Genomic DNA, 20,039 nt, shown 5'->3' with positions numbered 1-20,039 from the left:
TAGCACTGTCGTCTCACAGCAAGAAGGTACTGTGTTTGATTCACAGGTGGAGCGGGCTGGGTCCTTTCTGTGTGTAGTTTGCATGTTCTCCCTGTGTCCGAGTATTTTTCCTCCGGGAGCTCCGGTTTCTTCCCACAGTCCAAAGATGTGAATAAGGTGAATTGGAAATACAGAAATTGTCCATGACTGTGTTTAACATTAAATACTTGAACTGATGAACCTTGTGTAACCAGTAACTACCTGTCCTGTCATGAATGTTACCAAAGCGTGTAACTGAATTGCGTGTGTTATGGAAGAAAATAGATTTATTGTGTAATTCCATGACTTTGTGCAAGTGCATCTAGAAGAATTGATGCTGTTTTGAAGGCAAAGAGTGGTCACCCAAATATTAATTTTATTTAGAATTCTGTTCTTGTTCATTTACTTTGTATTTTAATTGACAAAAATAAACTATTAACACTTCTATTTTTCAAAGCATTCTTACTTTTTCCAGCATTTGTTCCACACCTGCCAAAACGTTTTGCACAGTAATGTATTTTTTACTTTTATTTAACCGGACAAGTATTTACAATGATGGCATGGAAAGAAGCACGAAGCCCCTTAAGCAAGAGGAAAACATGTAAGGGAAAAATGCACAAATTACTGTAATTAAACTTTCTTTTTTCATGTGCAGTAACTCTTGCTTTGACCTGGACTGACAGTAGTATCTTACTCTGGTGCTGCTGTTTATTTGAAACATGAGCGCCTGTGATGAGTAGGGTGTTTCCCTTAGTGTTGTGGCCTTCTCGGTTTTCCTTCATTAAGTCCTGTAATCATCCTTATTGTCCATAATGAATAGATGTACAATGGTGTATGCTGTGGATCTTTGGCCACTTGCGTGCATTTCAGGGAATCAATATTTTAGTGGTTGTGTAATTAAATAATGCACTTGGGTGTATTTTTGGTAATTTTGGTTTTGTTTACTCTGCCTAATGCTTCATATTTTTTTTAATGTCTTTATAGATTTGTCCTCTGCTAACCTCAGGAATCATGTTCAGTTCACAGCTAGTCAGTCAATGAGTCATCTTACCCAGTGTGTGCACTTACCAGGATTTAAAAATGCAAGACTAAAATGGGGTCCCAGTTTTTTTCTCTATAATTCTTCGCTGGGATGTCCACTGCTGCAGTATTGTCTTTCACAGAGCTGTGCACATGTAGACCGAGCCTCATTCTTTAGTGTGTGCACCATCTGTGAGCAAAAACAGGCTGTGTAGTGCTCATGAGGACAGGAAATGTCTAAACTATAAATGACCTCAGTGATTAGTCGGCTATATGGTAACATAAATTCAGAGTTTAATGTTCCTACTAATAATATAACTAATATAATTATAAACCTATAATTCTATATTGAGTTTTGATATTGGGCCCAATTTTCTAATTTAATTCAGTAACCAGAGGTGGAAAGAAATGAATTACATTTATTCGCGTTACTGTAATTGAGTATTTTTTTTGTGTACTTGTACTTTTTAAAATAGATTTTACAACCAGTAATTTTACTTTTACTTAAGTATGTTTTGTATTAAGAATTGTAATTTGCTAAATTTTAAATAACATCCGTTACTGAGTAAAAAAAAAACGCTAAAAAATCGCGTCTGGGAAACTGCTGCAGTGAATTCTGCGATGGAAAATAAACTGGTGCTAAAATAAAGGCGCTGTAATCTAGGTATAGAGTAGGGAAGGGTGATTTTAAAAGTTTAACATGTTTGGAGTTTGATGGTTCGTTATTTGACAACATAGTCTGATGTCAAAGATGTCAAAGTTTTGTCTTACATCTTGAAGGTTTTCTTTGGGTCATTTAGTGAAAGTCACAACACCTGTAACCTTGACTTGTTTTGAGTTCTGAGATTTGCAGTATGATTGTTGTTTGGTATTTGTTGGTGATGAAAAGAAGGCTAGTCTATAGAATCCACAATTAATGCCAACTTCAGTGGTTATACAGTTTGAAAAAGTTTTATGGGATGGTCTGTACAAAAATGACACATGACACATCACTAAATGTTTTAAATGTTGTATCAACATTTTATTAATTTTAATTAAAAACAACTATTGAGAGATTTATATCCACTTGTCCTGTTTGCATTACACAGAAGAGACACCCTCTCCTGTTAAAAAAAGTAACTAAGTAACGTTTACTCTGAGTACATTTTAAATGAGTTATACTTGAGTAGATTTTTAGACTAGTAATTTTACTCGTACTTAAGTAAAAATTCATTAAAGTAATAGTACTTTTACTTGAGTACAGTATTTTAGTACTCTTTCCACCTCTGCCAGTAACATATATTAACTGACAAGACACATTGTACAATATGTGGCACAAAATATCCTCAAGCAGAAGATACCAGTATAAAATATTTATTTAACTTGAAAGTGTAACGTTACTATAGCAAAATAACTTAATAATAATAATAAAAATATTAATAATGGCATTAATGCTTCTGGTTGAGCTTTCAAACTACAATGGCTTAGTGAATCAGTAAATGCCAGTATTAGATAAGTATTGGGAATAATTAATACTCAACACTGATGTTTTTATATCAAAAAAGGATTGCTGGAGCCTCAATTAGCTGTTAAACTGGAGGTACGAATTTTCTTTATTTGTGTTTGACAGTTAACCATTAATTAACAGGCTTTTAGCAGTATAACATTATAGAATTAGTGTCAACAAAACTTAAGGTTCTTTTTTTTTTTTTTTTTTTAAAGAAAATGTTTTTTGTGGCAGTTGTAGCCTAGCGGTTAAGGTACTGGACAAGTAAGTAGAAGGTTGCTGGTTCAAACCACACCACTGCTAAGTTGCCACTGTTGGTCACCACAATACCCAATCTTCTTCTATACCCAATCATGATACCCTCACCTGTTACCCCTTCACCTGAACATCAGAGCATCAGAGAGGTCATGGAAAAAGACTAAGCAGGGGATAAAAGGTGACCTGGATGAGGCCAGTGAATTAAATCTGTTCTTTAACAGATTTGATGATGTGGATCCAGTCCACCCTCCCCCAGATTCTACTGTGACTCAGTCCCCTTGGTTCCTCTCACCATCATCAGCTCTCTTGCCCCTTTCCTCCCCCATCAGGGCTTTTTAACAGCCCTCCAGGGTCAATCACAATCACAAAGAAGGATGTAAAAAGAGAACAGCAGACTGTGTGCAGGCAAAGCTGCTGGGCCTGATGGTCTTAGTCCTAGAGTTCTCAAAGGATGCACCATTCAACTGAGCAGGGCTGAGCCTCAGCCTAATGATCGTTCATGTACTGTGGAAGACACCATGCCTTGTTCCAGTCCCCAAGAAGAAGCACTCAGAAATCCCAAGTGACTACAGACCAGTGGCTCTGATTTCACATGTCATAATGTCAATAGAAAAGATAATCCTGGAGCACCTTCTGTCATTAGTTGAGCCATCACTTGACCCTCTGCAGTTTGCCTACCCCTAGACATGATCTTTCAGGGTCTATACTCACCTGAATGTTTTTAACACCCTGTTCAACCTGCCCTGCTAAGTTACTGTACATGCAGGTGGATGATCCACTTGTTGCCTGGATTACCAACTACCTCACAGTTTGCTCACCGTATGTGAGGTTACAGAGAAATATTTTGAGTGTTATAGTGAGCAGCCCCGGAGCACCTTAGGGCATGGTCAAGTATCCCTTTCTGTTTACACTGTACGCCTCAGATTTTAGATTCTGCTCACTGTCCTGCCATCTGCAGAAATTTTCAGATAACTCTGCCATTGTGGGTTCTACCAGCAGGGAACAGTAGGCTGAGTGTGGTGGACAGCTTTGTGGAGTGGTGTCAACTAAATTACCTGTAACGCATCATCATGAGCACTAAGGAGTTGGTTGTAGATTTTAAAAAGCGGAGGGCCTGTCTGAATCCAGCAGTATTTAAGGGAATTGCGATGGTGTTCATAGAGGAATACAAATACATAAGACAGTAAGCTGGACTAGACTGAAAATGCAGAGTACAAGAGTACAGTACAAGAATGGTCAGAGCCTCCTCTCTTTTCAAGGGTCTCAAGAACCATGCTGCAAATATTTTATCACTTGGTGCTAATAGACCACTGAAGTCGTGTCGTCATATTGTAGTCCACACCATGTTGTTATGCCCATATTTGGTAACCTGGGTCTAAGAGAGATTTTGAATGGGAAAAATGAATGGAGATTTAGCAAATTGCCTCTCTCGCATTCTGTAGCCATAAAAAATGTTCCAGAGCTGTTACGTTTTGTTTTATGGAGATTCTTCTGTCTATTATCACTGGATCCTCTGAATTACGAAGTCGTTAAAGAGTCAAAATATGAATATTGCTACATGTAAGCTAATGCTACTGCGCACTGAATTGATGTCATTAGACTGGAAGCCTCTTAAATTTTTATTTATTTTTTCTTTTATAAACCTCTTAAATAACCGCACAAAGCAGCGCGATTCACCAGTGTAAACGTGGAGTGATATTCACAAGTTTTAGTTTATATTTTTAGTAGCTAGCTACATTAAAGTAGAAAGCAAGGATGGTTGGGTGTTACGCCTTTGGTTGTACTCAACAAAAGCAGGCTGCTCTTTCCGTCAATTCGATTGGTGTACAGTAATCCCTCCTCGATCGCGGGGGTTGCGTTCCAGAACCCTCCGCGAAAGGTGAAAATCCCCGAAGTAAAAACATGTGTTTATATGGTTATTTTTATAACCCGATTCCATCGGCTTTAGCATTTAGCATCTTGTCATTAAAACCAATGGATTGAGGTAGCACAGCATGCTAACGTCAATATAACCTCTCTCTTCATGTAACGATAACGGTTACATTTCCTGACAAGCCCGAACTTGCAAATAAAAACACTCAGTACAAGTTTATACAAGATAAAAATCAGTAATATTTTATTTACGTTTGAAAAGAACTCCATTCGTTTGTCCGTATTGTCAGCCATGTTTATTTTTCTGCGAGAGAGGAGCACCTGACCCACAATGAATTCTGGAATTGTCTTGATCACTAAGGAAGCATCAGATGCACACTCGTTTTTGAGTGAAAATAACGTTGAAACGTTAAGAAGTGAGGATTTTAAGGCATCTAGGATTTGCTTTAGCTTTCGTGTAGCATTATTAGTATTACGAATCTTTAAAAACCTCGTAATTCAGAGGATCCAGTGATGTACAAGAGAAAAATTTACATAGGACAAAACGTATAGGGTTCTGAACATGTTTATTTAGCACAGGATGCGTTAGAGCTGATTTTTTGAAAACCCCATTCATTTTTCCTATAGGAAATCTGACTTAGACCCGGGTCACCAAATATGGGCATAACGAGGACTACAGAATGACGCACGACTTCAGTGGCCTATAGACTCAATAAGCTCATCAGAAAAACAGGTTCTGTTTTGGGAGGGTTCTGTCTTTGGTGAAGGTGGCAGAGAGAGAAAAATTCCTCTCATTCCCTGCATGCTACACTGGAGTCATATCAAAGCACTTTTAGGCATTGACTGAGACCACCAAGGTGCACTACAGAACGTCACAGGAGTTTTGATTTACCAATTAAAGGACTGTAGGAAGAACAGCTGAAACATCGGACACTGAGAATAACATCAATATCATGTACTGTATACTTTTCAGTACTATGTGTAACACTCAATTTAGCATGTACTTTTTCAAAGAATGTACGGGAATGAGACCATCAAGTGCAGTACCGCTTTTCCGCTTCTATTTTTACTTTATGTATTCTTACTTACTTTTTATTTTTATTTTATTAAGCATAGTCCGTGTGTTTGACCTGTAATGGACTGGCGACCTGTCCAGGGCGTTTCTTACTTCTCACCTGATGAATTGTACCCACCGTGACCCTGAATAGGATAAAGCAGCGGTAAAACAGACAATGAATAAATGAATTAATATTTGGAGCTGAGAACAGTCACACAACAAATTCTGAACATTTGCAGGTGTTTTAACACTAGCTGGAAAGAAGTTATAGACAAAACAATATAGACTGCTACTGGTCTAAAAAGAGATATATACTCACCCGGATCATAAAATTAGTTCCACCTTATTAAACCTCATATGAGATAACGTCTCAGCTGCCTCTGTCACTGATAGGAATGAAGTTTCTGGCATGATGGGCTGGCGTGTCTGTGGCTTTAGCTTATTTCCACAGCCGCTCCCGCCCCTCAACACCCCATGCCTAACTAAACCTCTCTCTGTCACTATCGCAGCCTGTGGCATGCTGTTCCCGACTCTCCTATTGCATAAGAGACAAAATAAAGCATCACCTGATCCCGTCTTGTCAAACGGACAGCTGAGAAAGTTGTAGGCATGTGCCAGGACATTTGAGATGGCTAGTGAGTGTACATGGGTGATCCACTGAGGGATGCCTACAGTCGCATGGTCCAAATTCCAGTCAGTCCCGTCTACGTTTAAAGGTCCTTACAGTAGTGTTGATGTTGCCGATATGCCGCAGAGATTAATTTAAGACTTCCTTACGATCGATCCACTTCTAAAAGGGATGTAGGGTGGCTTGTGGGCTAACACTTCTCAAAGTGAATGCATCTTGTTGTGGCCTCATGTTTTTTTTTTTATGTAAACAGAATGTCACCAGTGGGGCTCTGTAGTTTATGTTGAAGTCACTGAGTTTGTTGATTCCTAAATTCTGTTGCAGCACTTTTGCCTGTTGTTATGATAGGCATAGGCTTTTTTGGAAATGCATACTGGGTTTGCGTTTGGGCTGAACATCTTGTACCACAGTACAAGGAGTGATTATTTGTGACTTAATGCTTCTGACCTTTTCTTAAGGTACAAACATCAACCAATAACTCTATCTGTCCTTAACATACTTCTGTGTGAATAAAGCTTTCTTTGTGTTTTAGCTCGTAAACAACTGGAAATTTGTGCAGACTGTATGGAACACCAGAAAGTTTTCCTTTATAAATTTTACCAGGACATCAGGCCCTCCCCACTTTTCATACTATTTGAGTGTGTGGTGGCATTACACAACATTTAAAAGAGGTGGTAGTTCTGCATGAAGTCTGGGACTGTTACAGAGCTTAATCTTATTCTTAATCTAGGTCTTGTTTTAAATAGGAATGCCAGTGAAGGACTTGATCAGGCTGTGTCAGCATGAACAGTCTGTCAACAACAACACAGAGAGGGACATTATAGTAGGGTTGCCGTGCACAAACTCCTTATTACCATGCTGAATACACTTTCAAATGTTTAGTCATTCAAAAACTTTTGGCACTGGGCTACTAATACGTAATAAAGAATTGTAGGGTCATAAATGGTCCTTCACTATATTCTCAACAAGTGGATAGGTACATTAACATGTTAATGGCCTGATTGACCCTTAGTGTCAGTGTCTGGTGGCTTTGCTGTGCTGTGGTGGGCATTTTACTTGGCATGTAAAAGGAAATAACCAATTTTGTATCTCCAATTTATCTCACTTGCATGTCTTTGGGCTGTGGGAGGAAACACAGAGAAAGGACAGAAAGGACCCAGACCACCCCACCTTGGGATCGAACCCAGGACCTTCTTGGTGTGAGGTGACTGTGCTACCCACTGAGCCACCGTGCCGCCCCATGCCCTGGTAAAATGGCTACAGTTTAAAAGCTATGTAAGATAATTAATGTACGTGTTAGTGCACTACAACAACCTAATCAAAATGGGAAAGGGAATATCTTTAAAAAAAGATTGGTGCTTTTTTTCTCAGTACAGTTTTAGCCATTAATAAAATCACATTGCAGTTGTTCTGATGTTTGGTGGCCCAACATTCTAGAAACATTTACATTTTTGGCATTTAGCTTTTATCCGAAGCGACTTACAGTACTGTGACAGTATACAGTCTAAGCAATTGAGTGTTAAGGGCCTTGCTCAAGGGCCCAACCTGGCAGTGGTGGGGCTTAAACCGACAACCTTCTGATTAACAACCTCCTTAACCACTAGGCTTCAGGCTCCCTTATAATCTCAGTTTTACGGTTTTACCACTTACGGATCACCACAAGGTGGCATTGTAGTTACACAGCTAGATCTGCGTGTTTTATTTTTACAGCTGTAAATTACCAAGTCTTATGCATTCTATTCAGCATGGGTTTTCTTTTAAACCTTAGTGATAGTGTGACAAAGTAATGTTAACTGCACAGCACGGGTAAAATATGCCAATCATGCCTTTACATATTGTGACTGTGATATGCCAAGGCTCAAAACCTAAATAGTGAAAATAATTTGGTTCATGCCAAAGCAACATTGTTTTTACAGTCAACATAATCTGTGTGCTGGTTCATAAATAGCAGCTCAATAGTGAAATTTACACTCTTGAATTTGAAAGATTGTGAGTGCCAGGGGTGGACAAATCACTACCTCGGACAAATCACTGGGACAAGCATATTTGTGTCTGGTCTACCACTTTATGTATTTGCAATTGCTGTACAATGTACTGTTTTTCCTAGTTGTATTTGAGAGCAAAACACACAACTGCTCAATTTTACTTCAAAATGGATGAATGTTGATTCATCTATGATTAAATTCAACCCCTGAGTTTGAATCCCAGGTAGATTTAAGTGAAGTCAAGCCTGTTTAAAAAAGCGCTTATGATATACAGTACATTGCCTTACAACAGCTTTACAGAAATCCAGGTCTAAAAGCCCTGATCTGAAAGCTTAAGGCAAAAATGGCTTAGTAACAAATATTTAGAGGAAGAAACCTTTAGAGAAACCACATTTAATCCTTTTGGTGGTTTAGATGTTATTTGGGTTAATTAAATTATGATGATTATAAGTAGATAATAATGTTAAATGTAATAAAAACATAGCAGATATAACACAAGTTATCCTTATATAAGTTTAGTCAGTGATTAAGTTTAGCAAAGTTCTGGACACTATGCCTGCTGTGAGTGCAGCCACTGCACATTTTCTTGATACCCAGGACTGTCAGAGTTACATTCTGCCTCACTTGTAAATTGCTTTAAATAAAGGCATCTGGAATGTAAATAAATGTAAATGCAGTTGGAGTGCCGGTGTCAAACTTCTGTTTGTTTTTTTCTCATCAGCCTCTGCTTCTGCCTGTGTACTCTTTTCTTCAGAAACATAAATTCTCTTGTGTTCTTTGTATGACTTTTCCACTCTCCCTAATCAGTCATATTAGTCAGCAGTTAACCTGGACCAGGAATTCTGATATAAGGCTGTAAAAAAGGGCTGCATTATTGTTAGTGTGAATTTGTTACCACAGGCTATTCCTTTTTTATTTTTTGCGCTATTTGCACTTCTGGTAGATGCTGCTTGTTGTTGCCTTGTACTTATACTGAGCAATGAAAACATTTAATCTGTCTGTTCGTCCATTTGTCTGTCTGTCTACCTACCTACCAATCTATATACTGCATTCCATAATGTTTGGGACAAAGGCACAGTTTTTCCTTGATGTGCCCATATGCTTAACAGTTTAACACAGTTTAATCAAATAATTCAGATGTGATTTAAGTACACATTCCTGACTTACCCGGAGCAGATAAGATATTCCTATACCTCAGAATTCACTGTACTACTGCCTTCAGCAGTTGCATCATCAGTGAAGTGTGCCACTACACGTGGCAGCCATAAATGCTCAAGCCATAGCACCCCCACCAACATGTTTAACAGATGAGGTATGCTTTGGCCCTAAACAGCAGTGGAAGTCTTCTTTGGCCTAGCGGTCTATTTGTGATTAATGGGAGGGTGGGCGAGGTGCTGTAAAAAGAAGTGCTGTCATTTTAACATGATAGAATTCAAATGTATACAGTTCTGCTCACCATTATTGGCACTCTTGAAGTTTAAGTACATAATGTGGAATATCTCCTGGAAAAAAATGAATCAAGTATAACGGCTTTTTTCTATAGAGAACTCGTGTTTGATACAAAAGAGCAAATGATAAACAACATTCAAAACAAAAAACAATGGGAGGGATAAAATAGAAAAACCTAAAGCTTGCTGTGGTACTGGTATTGGCACCCTTTTCAGTAAATCAGTATGGAAACACATTTTGACTCACCTGTGCTAAATCACAAATGAGAATCACCTGTGATAAATTGTCAGTGCCCATGTGACATTAATTACCTAATGAATGATGACTTCAGTGTTTTAAAAAGCCACATGTTATTCCCTGTTCCTTTGTCACAATGTTGAAGACAAAGGAGCTGTCTGAGGACATCAGAAGTTCTATTATTAGCAAACACAAGACCTCCAAAGGGTATAAAGCCATCTCCAAAGACATTGCTATCCCTGTTTCAACAGTGTGCAATGTTATTAAGAAGTTTGCCAAGCATGGAACTGTCAAGAACCTCCCTGGACGTGGAGGGAAGAGGAAAATTGATGAGAGAAGTCTTCGAATGTTGGTGCGAATGGTGGAAAAAAACACCATGTCAAACATCCAAAGACCTGAAAGCCAACCTGGAACAGTCTGGGGTCATGGTTTCAACACGTACCATAAGGCGCACACTAAACCAAGCAGAGCTTTATGGGTGAAGGCCAAGGAAGAAACCACTGCTGAAGAAAAGACATAAAAAGGAACGACTCACCTTTGCCAAAGAGTACCTGGACAAACCACAATCCTTCTGGGAAAATGTTCTATGGACCGATTAAACAAAAATAGAGCTTTTTGGCAATGCACACTAACAGTTTTACAGACGGCGCAATGAAGCGTATAAGGAAAAGAACACCCTACCTACAGTTAAGCATGGTGGAGGATCCATAATGCTGTGGGGCTGTTTTGCTGCATCTGGTACTGGAGGCCTCGACTATATCACAGGAATCATGAAATCGGAGAATTACCAAGAGATTTTAGAGCGAAATGGCCTACCCAGTGTAAGAAAACTTGGTTTGAGTCGAAGATCATGGGTCCTCCAGCAAGACAAAGACCCAAAGCACACATCCAAAAGCACACAGGAATGATTGAAAAGGAAAGAATGGACTGTTTTAAAATGGCCAGCAATGAGTCCTGATCTCATTCCCACTGAAAATCTGTGGGGTGAGCTGAAATCTGCCATTGGGAAAAAGAACCCTGCAAACATTCAAGAGCTTTAACAAACTGCAAAGGAAGAGTGGAAGAAAATACCAGCTAACAAGTGCAAGAGGCTTATAGATGGCTACAAGAAACGTTTGGAGGCTGTCATCACTGCCAAAGGGTGTGCAACCAAATATTAAGGAGGGGTGCCTTTATTACTGCCCATGCCGTTTTTTTCTGTTTCTTCTTTGAAGTCAGAATCAGAATACTTTATTGATCCCAGAGGGAAATTGCAGTTTTTTATGACAATGACAACATGTACGCTGAAAAACAATGTTCTTTGCTATATTACTTTGGACCACCCATTAAAAAATCCTGATAATATAAATTTGGTACATGTCCATTTATTTCTGAAGATATTATACAGGTTATGCAAAAAATGGAGGTGTGCCAATAATGGTGAGCAGGACTGTACATATACTCTTAAAGTCTGGAATGTGTACTTTATTCACATCTGATTGGTTTGTTTTAAAATATTAAACTATGGATCAGAGTTCCATATAAAGGAAACTCTGTCTTTGTCCCAAACATTATGGAGGGCACTGTACATTCTTCTTTAAATCACAAAATGCTTTATTGTCTGATATGATCATTACCAGTATACCTGATATACAGTCCCTGACAGAAGTTCTGTCGCTTATCCATGTTGTGGAAACAAAAGCTTATAACCTGACTTTAAATTCATCCATTGGTTTTAGAAATGACTCATATGAAAGCTGAAACCCTCCCAAATGAGGTTTAATTTACGAAAATAAATTTGCTTCACTGCAGAAATATTGATCATTTAATGAACACAGAAAGGTCAGATTTTGGCAAGACAAAAGTTTTGTCGCCCACAGAAAGTAATGTGAAAATCAAACAAATAATTTACTTCAAATACAAAGATATGTTTCATAACATTGGTGAATGAAGTTGTGGTGCTATTAGAGCCATATTTAATATTTTGTGTGACTTCCATGAGCTTTAAGGACTGCATCCATGCAGTTCGACAATGATTCATACAATTTATTGATGAAGTCATCAAGAATAGCAAAGAATGCAGTCTTACATGCCTCCCAGAGTTCATCAAGATTCTTTGGTTTTGTCGTCCAAGCTTCCTCTTTCATCCTACCCCAAACATGCTCAATGATGTTCATGTCTGGTGACTGGGCTGGCCAGTCCTGGAGCACCTTGATCTTCTTCGCCTTGAGGAACTTTGATGTAGAGATGGATGTATGAGATGGAGCACCATCCTGCTGCAAAATTTTACCCCTTTTATGATTGGGAATGTAAGAGGTAGCTAATACTTCTTGATATTTTAGGCTATTGATATTGCCTTCCACCTTGCAAATGTTTCGCACACCCCCATACTGAATGTAACCCCAGACCATGATCTTTCCACCACCAAACTTAACAGTTTTCTGGGTGAATCTTGGATCCATACGGGCTCCAGTAGGTCTCCTGCAGTATTTGCGGCGGCTGTGGTGTAATTCAACTGAAGATTCATCTGAGAAATCCACCTTCTGCCACTTTTCCAGCGTCCATCCGTTTAGCAGGCTGTGGGCCTTGGCAAATGCCACACGGTTTTTTAATTGCGTTTTGTTTAGTGCTGGCTTCTGGGCACTGATTCGACCATGGAGGCCATTTCGAGACAGAATCCTACAAACTGTTCTAGTTGACACAGGGACTTGAGGTGACCAGGCCTGGTGGAGCTCTGCTGCAGTGGAAGAGGGGCTGGCTTTGGATTTTCTAACCAACAAACGTTCCTCCTTAGCAGTTGTCTTGCGGGGTCTGCCGGACCTGGGCTTGTCAAAAACATCTCCAGTCTCTTCAAATCTTTTTTTAATTCTTTGTACTTGACACTGAGACACATTAAAGGTGCCATCCACCTCTGCAGTGGATCTGGTCTTCAGCCTCTTGATAATCAAGGCTTTGGTCGCAGTGTGGATTTTTGGCATGTTGTCAGAGGTGAAGTTGCAGTTCAAGTGAAGGTCTAAGGTGCTGGGGTTCTTTTTATACACACCCACTAATTAACCGATCAATTAGTGAGCACAGGTGAGGCTGTAAACTAGGATTGGGTGCATTATATGACAAGGCGACAAAACTTTTGTCTTGCCAAAATCTGACCTTTCTGTGTTCATTAAATGATCAATATTTCTGCAGTGAAGCAAATTTATTTTCGTAAATTAAACCTCATTTGGGAGGGTTTCAGCTTTCATATGAGTCATTTCTAAAACCAATGGATGAATTTAAAGTCAGGTTATAAGCTTTTGTTTCCACAACATGGATAAGCGACAGAACTTCTGTCAGGGACTGTACAGATATCCCATATAAGTGGCTGTTTTGATGGTTCACAGGATCCAGAAGGTCCTGAAGATTTTACTTACAGTAGGGATTTCGCCGATCAAGGCATTTTTAACTGATCGGAAATCGGCTTTACTAATGCCGATCATAACCCGATCTTTTGTTTTACGTCAGCATGTCCGCTGTGTGGAAATACTTTAAATTGGAAAGTGAAAGGAGTCCAACAGCGGTGTAATGTCTGCACTGTGAGCATTTCACGAGGCGGTAGGAGCAGAGCTGCGTTCATTACTGTAGAATTTTACTGTTTATATGGTGTGTGAGTCGAGGATCACTCCGGTTTACAAAACAATAACTTTTAATCCGAGTATGAAAACTTCAGGACCATAACATACAGCTTTTACGAGTTTACGTGTTACAAGACTGAACGACATCTCAGTATCAAGCTCTCTGATTGGCTTAGTTATGTAACCGAGCGTCGTAGTGATGCACTCGCTTAATAAAGAAATAAAATACACGGTATATTCACAAATTGTCGGGAGCAAAACACTTTATTAACTTCTTCTGTTCCGAATAGCGGACAGCCAGAGCCGAGCACGCTATCCCATGCACTATGGAAGCCCCAAAGGGTCAAAACACACTCACTTTGCGTAGACCCGTCCATCAAACCACTGTCACAATACAAGCACTTTAAGAACTGGCTTTCCTTCATAACAAAAGAGTGACTTTCCATTTTATTTTGGTATTCAGGTTTTACTGTAATGCTGTTAAGTAACTTATTTGTTTTTTTATATTCAAGTTAAGCTGCTACACCACTTGTGAGTGGAGATTTTTGTTCATTTTAGTGTATCAGTGCATTAAACAGAATTATGTTCTTTGAATATAAAGTTCAAAGTTAAACTGTAATTATCTCACTTCATTTTTACTACAATGCTGCACTAGGTTTGTTTACTTTTATTTTGTAAAAGAACATTAAGCAATAGCTTGGATGCAGGCAATTTTTTTCCTACAGCACTGCAGAGCTATTCAGTTGTTAAACATATACATTGGATTAATTTGAATAACTGTAATGTACTTGACGTGTGCACTGTGTAAACAGTGTTATCTAGTTCTTATCTAGACAATATCTAGAAAATACAAGTATCGGTTTGAGAATCGGTATCGGATCGGGATCAAAATTAAAGATCGGGATCGGGAACAAAAAAACGTGATCGGGACATCCCTAACTTACAGTTTAGCATTCTCTTTAGTTTTCATTCTTCAACATGTCAAGAACATGCAAAATGTTGATTGGTTGCTCTAAATGACCCCTGGTTGCATGTAAGTAAGTGAGTTACAGTCTAATTTGACTGAGAGTACAATGTAAAGGTTGAGTACAATGTAAAGGTTGAGAAACAATGATTCAGCCGGACGACATTTTTCATACTCTGTAAAAAAACAGCTGACTTTCTGCTTGAACTGATCATTTTCACATGATCACACAACCAAAAGGATGTTTGCTATTGACCCAAGTTGTTATGATAGAAACTAAACAAGAACAGTCTTAGAATAAACAATACAGGCCTTAAAGCAGTGTCAGTAAAGCAAAGGTCAGAATTTGAAAGCTGATAAAGCAAACATTTTACACAAGGCTTTTATAAAAGCCTGAGTTACTTTACTGATGTTCCTGAGAAACGCATTAGTACTGTGTATGTTTGTGCCTGCATGCAGAGTTCCTGCTGGCTCCATGCTTGAAGTGGAACGGTCACATTTATCAAGGGCTGGGTAGTAAAGTCTAAAATCTTATCACCGTATACTTTTTATATAATTTAATAGCAGTATTAATTGATAATTGTTTTTATTTTAAGGTTTTAAGGTTCAAAAGTCTTTTGTATGATGTAGCATCATTGCTTACCTAAAATAATAGTGTTGAACATAAATTAAACCTGTAAACAAGGATAGCTTTGTTATATCTGCTTTAAATACAGTCTCTTCTTTACTGACTTTATCATACATGTTAGTAAGGATGTTAATGATTATTTGACTAACCAGTAAATGTTTATGATAATTATTTAATTCATGTTTATTATTAAATTATCACTTAATTGTATTTCGCACAGCTAACAGTTTATTATTATTGTTATTATTAATCCTTCATTGCTTTCTAAATTGTTTGAATTAAAACATCTTAACATCTTAATAGAATCACTAACATATTAGAGCCAGTGGGACCTCAGTGGTTAAGGTCCTGGACTAGTAGTAATAAGAAGGCATCTGGTTCAACCTCCAAATTGCCACAGTTGGGCACCTTAACAGGGCCCATAATCCTAAATTGCTTGCATTATATTTAGTCACAAATGTTAGTCATTTTACATAAAAGCATCTGGTAAATGCCATAATGCACAGTAAATGTATGTTTGACAATTTTAGCATTGCATGATCACTGCCTAATTTTTATGCATCCTGCATATAGTTCCTGTTCGATTGCTCTCATTCTGCAGCTCTGTATCCCAGAGATGATGCATTAGAAACTCTGTCTGTTCATGGCTCTTGTTTCCTGATGAATCAATAGTTGGCTACTCCAGAAATAGGCCGGTTAAACAGTATTGTCCGGAATAGAGGAGAATAGTATGATACTATTCTTTCTGACTTTAAAATGAGATTAACTTTTCTTTGCGTCAGCAAATACAACCCATATTGAAATTCAATCTACTAAGTCAAATAGCATTTCACTGTGTGATGTTGTAAAGTGGTAAATGCATGAAACACCAAATATGATGCCATTCAGATATAATTGCCAGAGCAGGAGTCAAAACGTAATAGAATCTCTTTTGAATAATCTGTCTCTATAGAATTGGGTGAGTGAGAAAGTAGTTTATAATGGAGCTCAGGTGAGTCTATCTTTAAAAGGTGCCAAGCAATCTTAAAAATGTTAAATACACTTACAACCTGTTAGTTTTAAAACTGTGGCAGTGTTAATTTTATTAAACATATAACTGACAAAAATGTAAGTTAAAATTGTTTTTCATGGTATTGTAAATACCATGTGCAAGATGAAAACCACACTGACAGAATCAAAACTAATAGAAACCCTGTCTCTGGAAAAGTTAAACAAACAATAATCTCTGATTTGTTAATTCTCCAAAACCTTAAAAAGTACAAAGAAAAGATTTCCAATGTTCGGACTGACCAACTTCATTGTATTATGTAAATATAAGCAGGTTTAGAACTTGATGCCTGCAACACATTAAAAATGTTGGGACAGATGCAAAATAGGAGTCAAAAGTTTTAAACATTCCACATTAGCCAAGTGAATTGGTAACAGGTGAGGGAATCATAATTGGGTGTTAAAGGAGGATCCATCAAAGACAGTTTATGCAAGAAAAGATGGATCTTAGCTTACCACTTCGCACCAGACTTCATAAGAGACAATCAGTTCAATTATTGGTCCTGAAGATAAGGTTTAATAAGAAAGCTGATGGAACACGGTGCTAAATTTGCCCCTTCCCAATTTCCAAATTCTGAATGTGTTTATATTTACAAACTACAATGAAGTTGATCAGTGAAAAATCTTTAATTTCTACATTTATTAGATAAATAAAAATTTAAGAGAACTAATAAAAGCATCCTGCTGATTCTTTCTGGTCGTGATTATCAGTACAGATAATAAGTACTACAAGCATGCAGATAAATACAACAATGGATATACATTTTCACAGTTTGTGTTGAATCTTATTAAACATTATTGTTTCCTGGCCTGATGTTTGAGTGAAATTGGGGAAGGAGGAGAAGTGTATAGGATACTCTTTAGGGATGACTGCCCTGGTGTCTTTAGTAAATTTGCCATGAATGATTTCTGGAATGTAGATAAGTGCATTTTTGTCAAATATTCCAATATTCCTTGTAGAAAAATCAGACACCCTGTTGCAAGTGACGTCTCTGGGTCATTAAAAGATAAGCTAACTGCTGGCTGACCTTTTAGACCAATCAGTAAGATATCATTAAATCTACTTACCGCCTTTATGTCCTTTAATGTAAGTTGATTTGATAGAAGAACAATGATTAGAAGGCCTTTATTTGTGATTTATATATATATATATATTTATTTATATATATACGTGAAGAAAGAATTTCCTTGTACTGTACAACTGCATATATATATATATATATATATATATATATATGCAGTTGTACAGTACAAGGAAATTCTTTCTTCACGTATCCCAGCTTGTTTGGAAGCTGGGGTCAGAGTGGAGGGTCAGCCATTGTACGGCACCCCTGGAGCAGAAAGAGTTAAGAGCCTTACTCAAGGGCCCAACAATGGCTGCATGGCAGAGCTGAGATTTGTACTCTTAACCTTTCAGTTGTTAGCCCAAAGCTCTAATGGTATTTTGACCATTTTGATAGCTTGGCATTTCAAGTGAATAAGTACTCAAGTATATGTTCCATAATGCAGTTAGGCCTATCACATTTAGGCCATTGCAGTTAACAGTTGTCGTTAGTTTTATATTGAAATCGTTCATAGTATAATTTGTTTTCTCACAATAATAGTCTTGCAATGTGTACATACAATGCATTTTTTGCAAAGAAAGCAAATGTGTTTAGAGTCTGCTTGTCTTGGTAAGATTCCTGTCACACAGTGAATTATGTCACGTTATGTGTTATAATGTGAATGGATGAATTGGAGCCACAGATGGATAAACTTTAAATTATGTTCTATCGTTTTATAAACTTTTTTTTCAGTTTACAAAATTATGGTTGAACTTGGGGCAAGGTAACAACAGAAATGTGTCTACCAGTAGAAACTTGGTTTTACCCTTCATAACATGGTACAGTTTTTACATTGAGAACATTTTCTTTTGCTGTTTTGTAAAATGTGCAAATGTACCCCTGATAATAACTGTTGGTTTCAGCACCCACTCACTCCTAATTGAGTTGATCTATAGGCTATTCTTTGGGTTTTAAAGCTAAATAATTTATTTAAACTGCTGTAGTACGGTTTAGGGCACAACATAGAATTTGACTTGAAATAGAACCAGGATTCTCCTTGACAAGCCTCAAGTGTCTGGAGGCCTCAGTCTAATCAATTGATTCTTTTAACTCCTGCCCCTGTGTCTCGTCAGAGCTTTTTACTGCTGCAGACAAACTGTAAGTGTGTGTATGTGTGGGTGTTAGCATGTGTGTCCCACAGGGCGTGGTACTTCCATATTTGGAGGAAGCATGGTCACATGGGCCACCGGTTTCCAAGCACTAGGGGTGAAACGGAGAACTTCGCTCAGACAAGCTAGCGCATGGGTGGGGAGAGGGTTGCTCACGGCAGAGCAAAAGACAATAAAGTAAACAGAGAGCAGGACTGAGTGGGATAGTAAGATACGTTTTGGAGGACGTGCTTAATAGGAAACACATGCTGAAAAATGCCCACTAACTTTACTGTGGTTCCGGTGGGTGATGGCGGAAAGTCACCCCAGGACGACTCCGGTGATGGTAACGTCCTAAGAGAGGAGGATGAAGAAGCTCCAGGTGAGTCTTTCTTGTTGGGTTTTGTGGAATTTTCAGGAAGCTTCCATCTTTATGTAGCTTGGATATGTCTTGGGATTAGCTTACAATAGTTTCTTCTTTTGGTTTGTTTGTCTTTCCTTGCTTGAAGTAGATGAAACAGACAGTGCCTTCTAGAACTTCTCATTCTTTCTTGTCACCCACTTGTTGTAGAAGCACTTCAGAACAGTTAGCTCGAGTGTTATCATGCTCATACTGCATGCCTCTATTATCAGTGCCTTACTTAACTCTTCAATGGTTTCCAGCAGCTTAATGTTTCTGTTTACTTTCATGCAGTTTCGGATCCCTTTAGTACATATCTTTTTTGTGTTGCAGCTATTATTTGGTGTATGTGTTTTAAGGTACAAAAGCAATAAAGCTGCAAAAGTTTTCTAGTACAGCATGTTCTAGCACAAGCTTTCTGTTGAGCCAGTGTCATCTGCTTGTTGAGTCATCGCTGAATTAAAAAATGCTGCGTTCACAAGTTGAAGAGTGCATCTGTTTAAAGTCTGCCAATTCTAATTCCTTCTTAAACTTTCATTTATAAATGCCTGTAGTTTCACTGTGTCTCTGTTAATTGTTACATAGTGTGCATTTAGTTTTATAGACTAGCAGAAGCAGCAAGTTTAAAACAGTCATGTAAGGAAACAGGGTTGGTGGGTTTGTTTGTTAAGCAACAGCTATTACTCACCCTGTTTTTTCAGTGAGTGGATCCATATGCAGGTCAGTTTTGTTAATTGATCATTCAGATGGTCATCTTCAGGGAAATATGATGACTTCCTGGCAATAAAGGTTGTGTGGTAATGTGTTTTTTTTTTTTTTTTTTTTTTTTTTTTTTTTTTTTTTTTTTTTTTTTTTTTTTTTTTTTTTTTTTTTTTTAAAAGCTAAAGTCTCATCTTTGCACATATGTAAGATCATGGGTCATTATCTGGAGAGATTGAAATTTAATGAGCTATAAAGCATCTGTGACCAGTTCCAACAAGAACAAAGCTTCTAATAAATCTATGTTAAAGCAGTCTTAAAGTTTCAATAATTGCATTTAGTGTTATTTTGTCTATAACAATGTTTGGAACACATATCATGCATTCAATTCATGAAAATGTATAAAAAGTAAAAGGTTATAGACATACACACATTTTTTCCAGCATTCTAAAGTTCAAGGTGTAGAATTTTAACATTGTCCTATGGCCCTTTTACTTCGTTAGCAACTGATTG

At 37.9% G+C, this 20,039-nt stretch overlaps 1 protein-coding gene across 5 annotated transcripts in view; it reads left to right on the top strand.

Annotated features, from left to right (window-relative positions):
- Positions 1–20,039, top strand: part of slc12a7b (solute carrier family 12 member 7b) — a 109,320-nt gene that overhangs the window by 23,366 nt on the left and 65,915 nt on the right. For 2 of the 5 annotated variants that reach the window (XM_062991213.1, XM_062991209.1), the window contains exon 1: positions 18,593–18,809. The exons of the other annotated variants lie outside the window; for them this stretch is intronic. In XM_062991213.1, the coding sequence (XP_062847283.1) occupies positions 18,704–18,809 (106 nt within the window). In that variant the 5' untranslated portion in view covers positions 18,593–18,703. Of the gene's footprint in view, positions 1–18,592; positions 18,810–20,039 lie in introns of those variants that run through there. 5 annotated transcript variants of the gene reach the window in all.

Source organism: Trichomycterus rosablanca, chromosome 3, assembly GCF_030014385.1.
Source record: "Trichomycterus rosablanca isolate fTriRos1 chromosome 3, fTriRos1.hap1, whole genome shotgun sequence".
Classification (NCBI taxonomy): domain Eukaryota; kingdom Metazoa; phylum Chordata; class Actinopteri; order Siluriformes; family Trichomycteridae; genus Trichomycterus; species Trichomycterus rosablanca.
The sequence above is the reverse complement of the archived record's forward strand: the minus strand, read 5'-3'. Positions and strand labels throughout refer to the sequence as shown.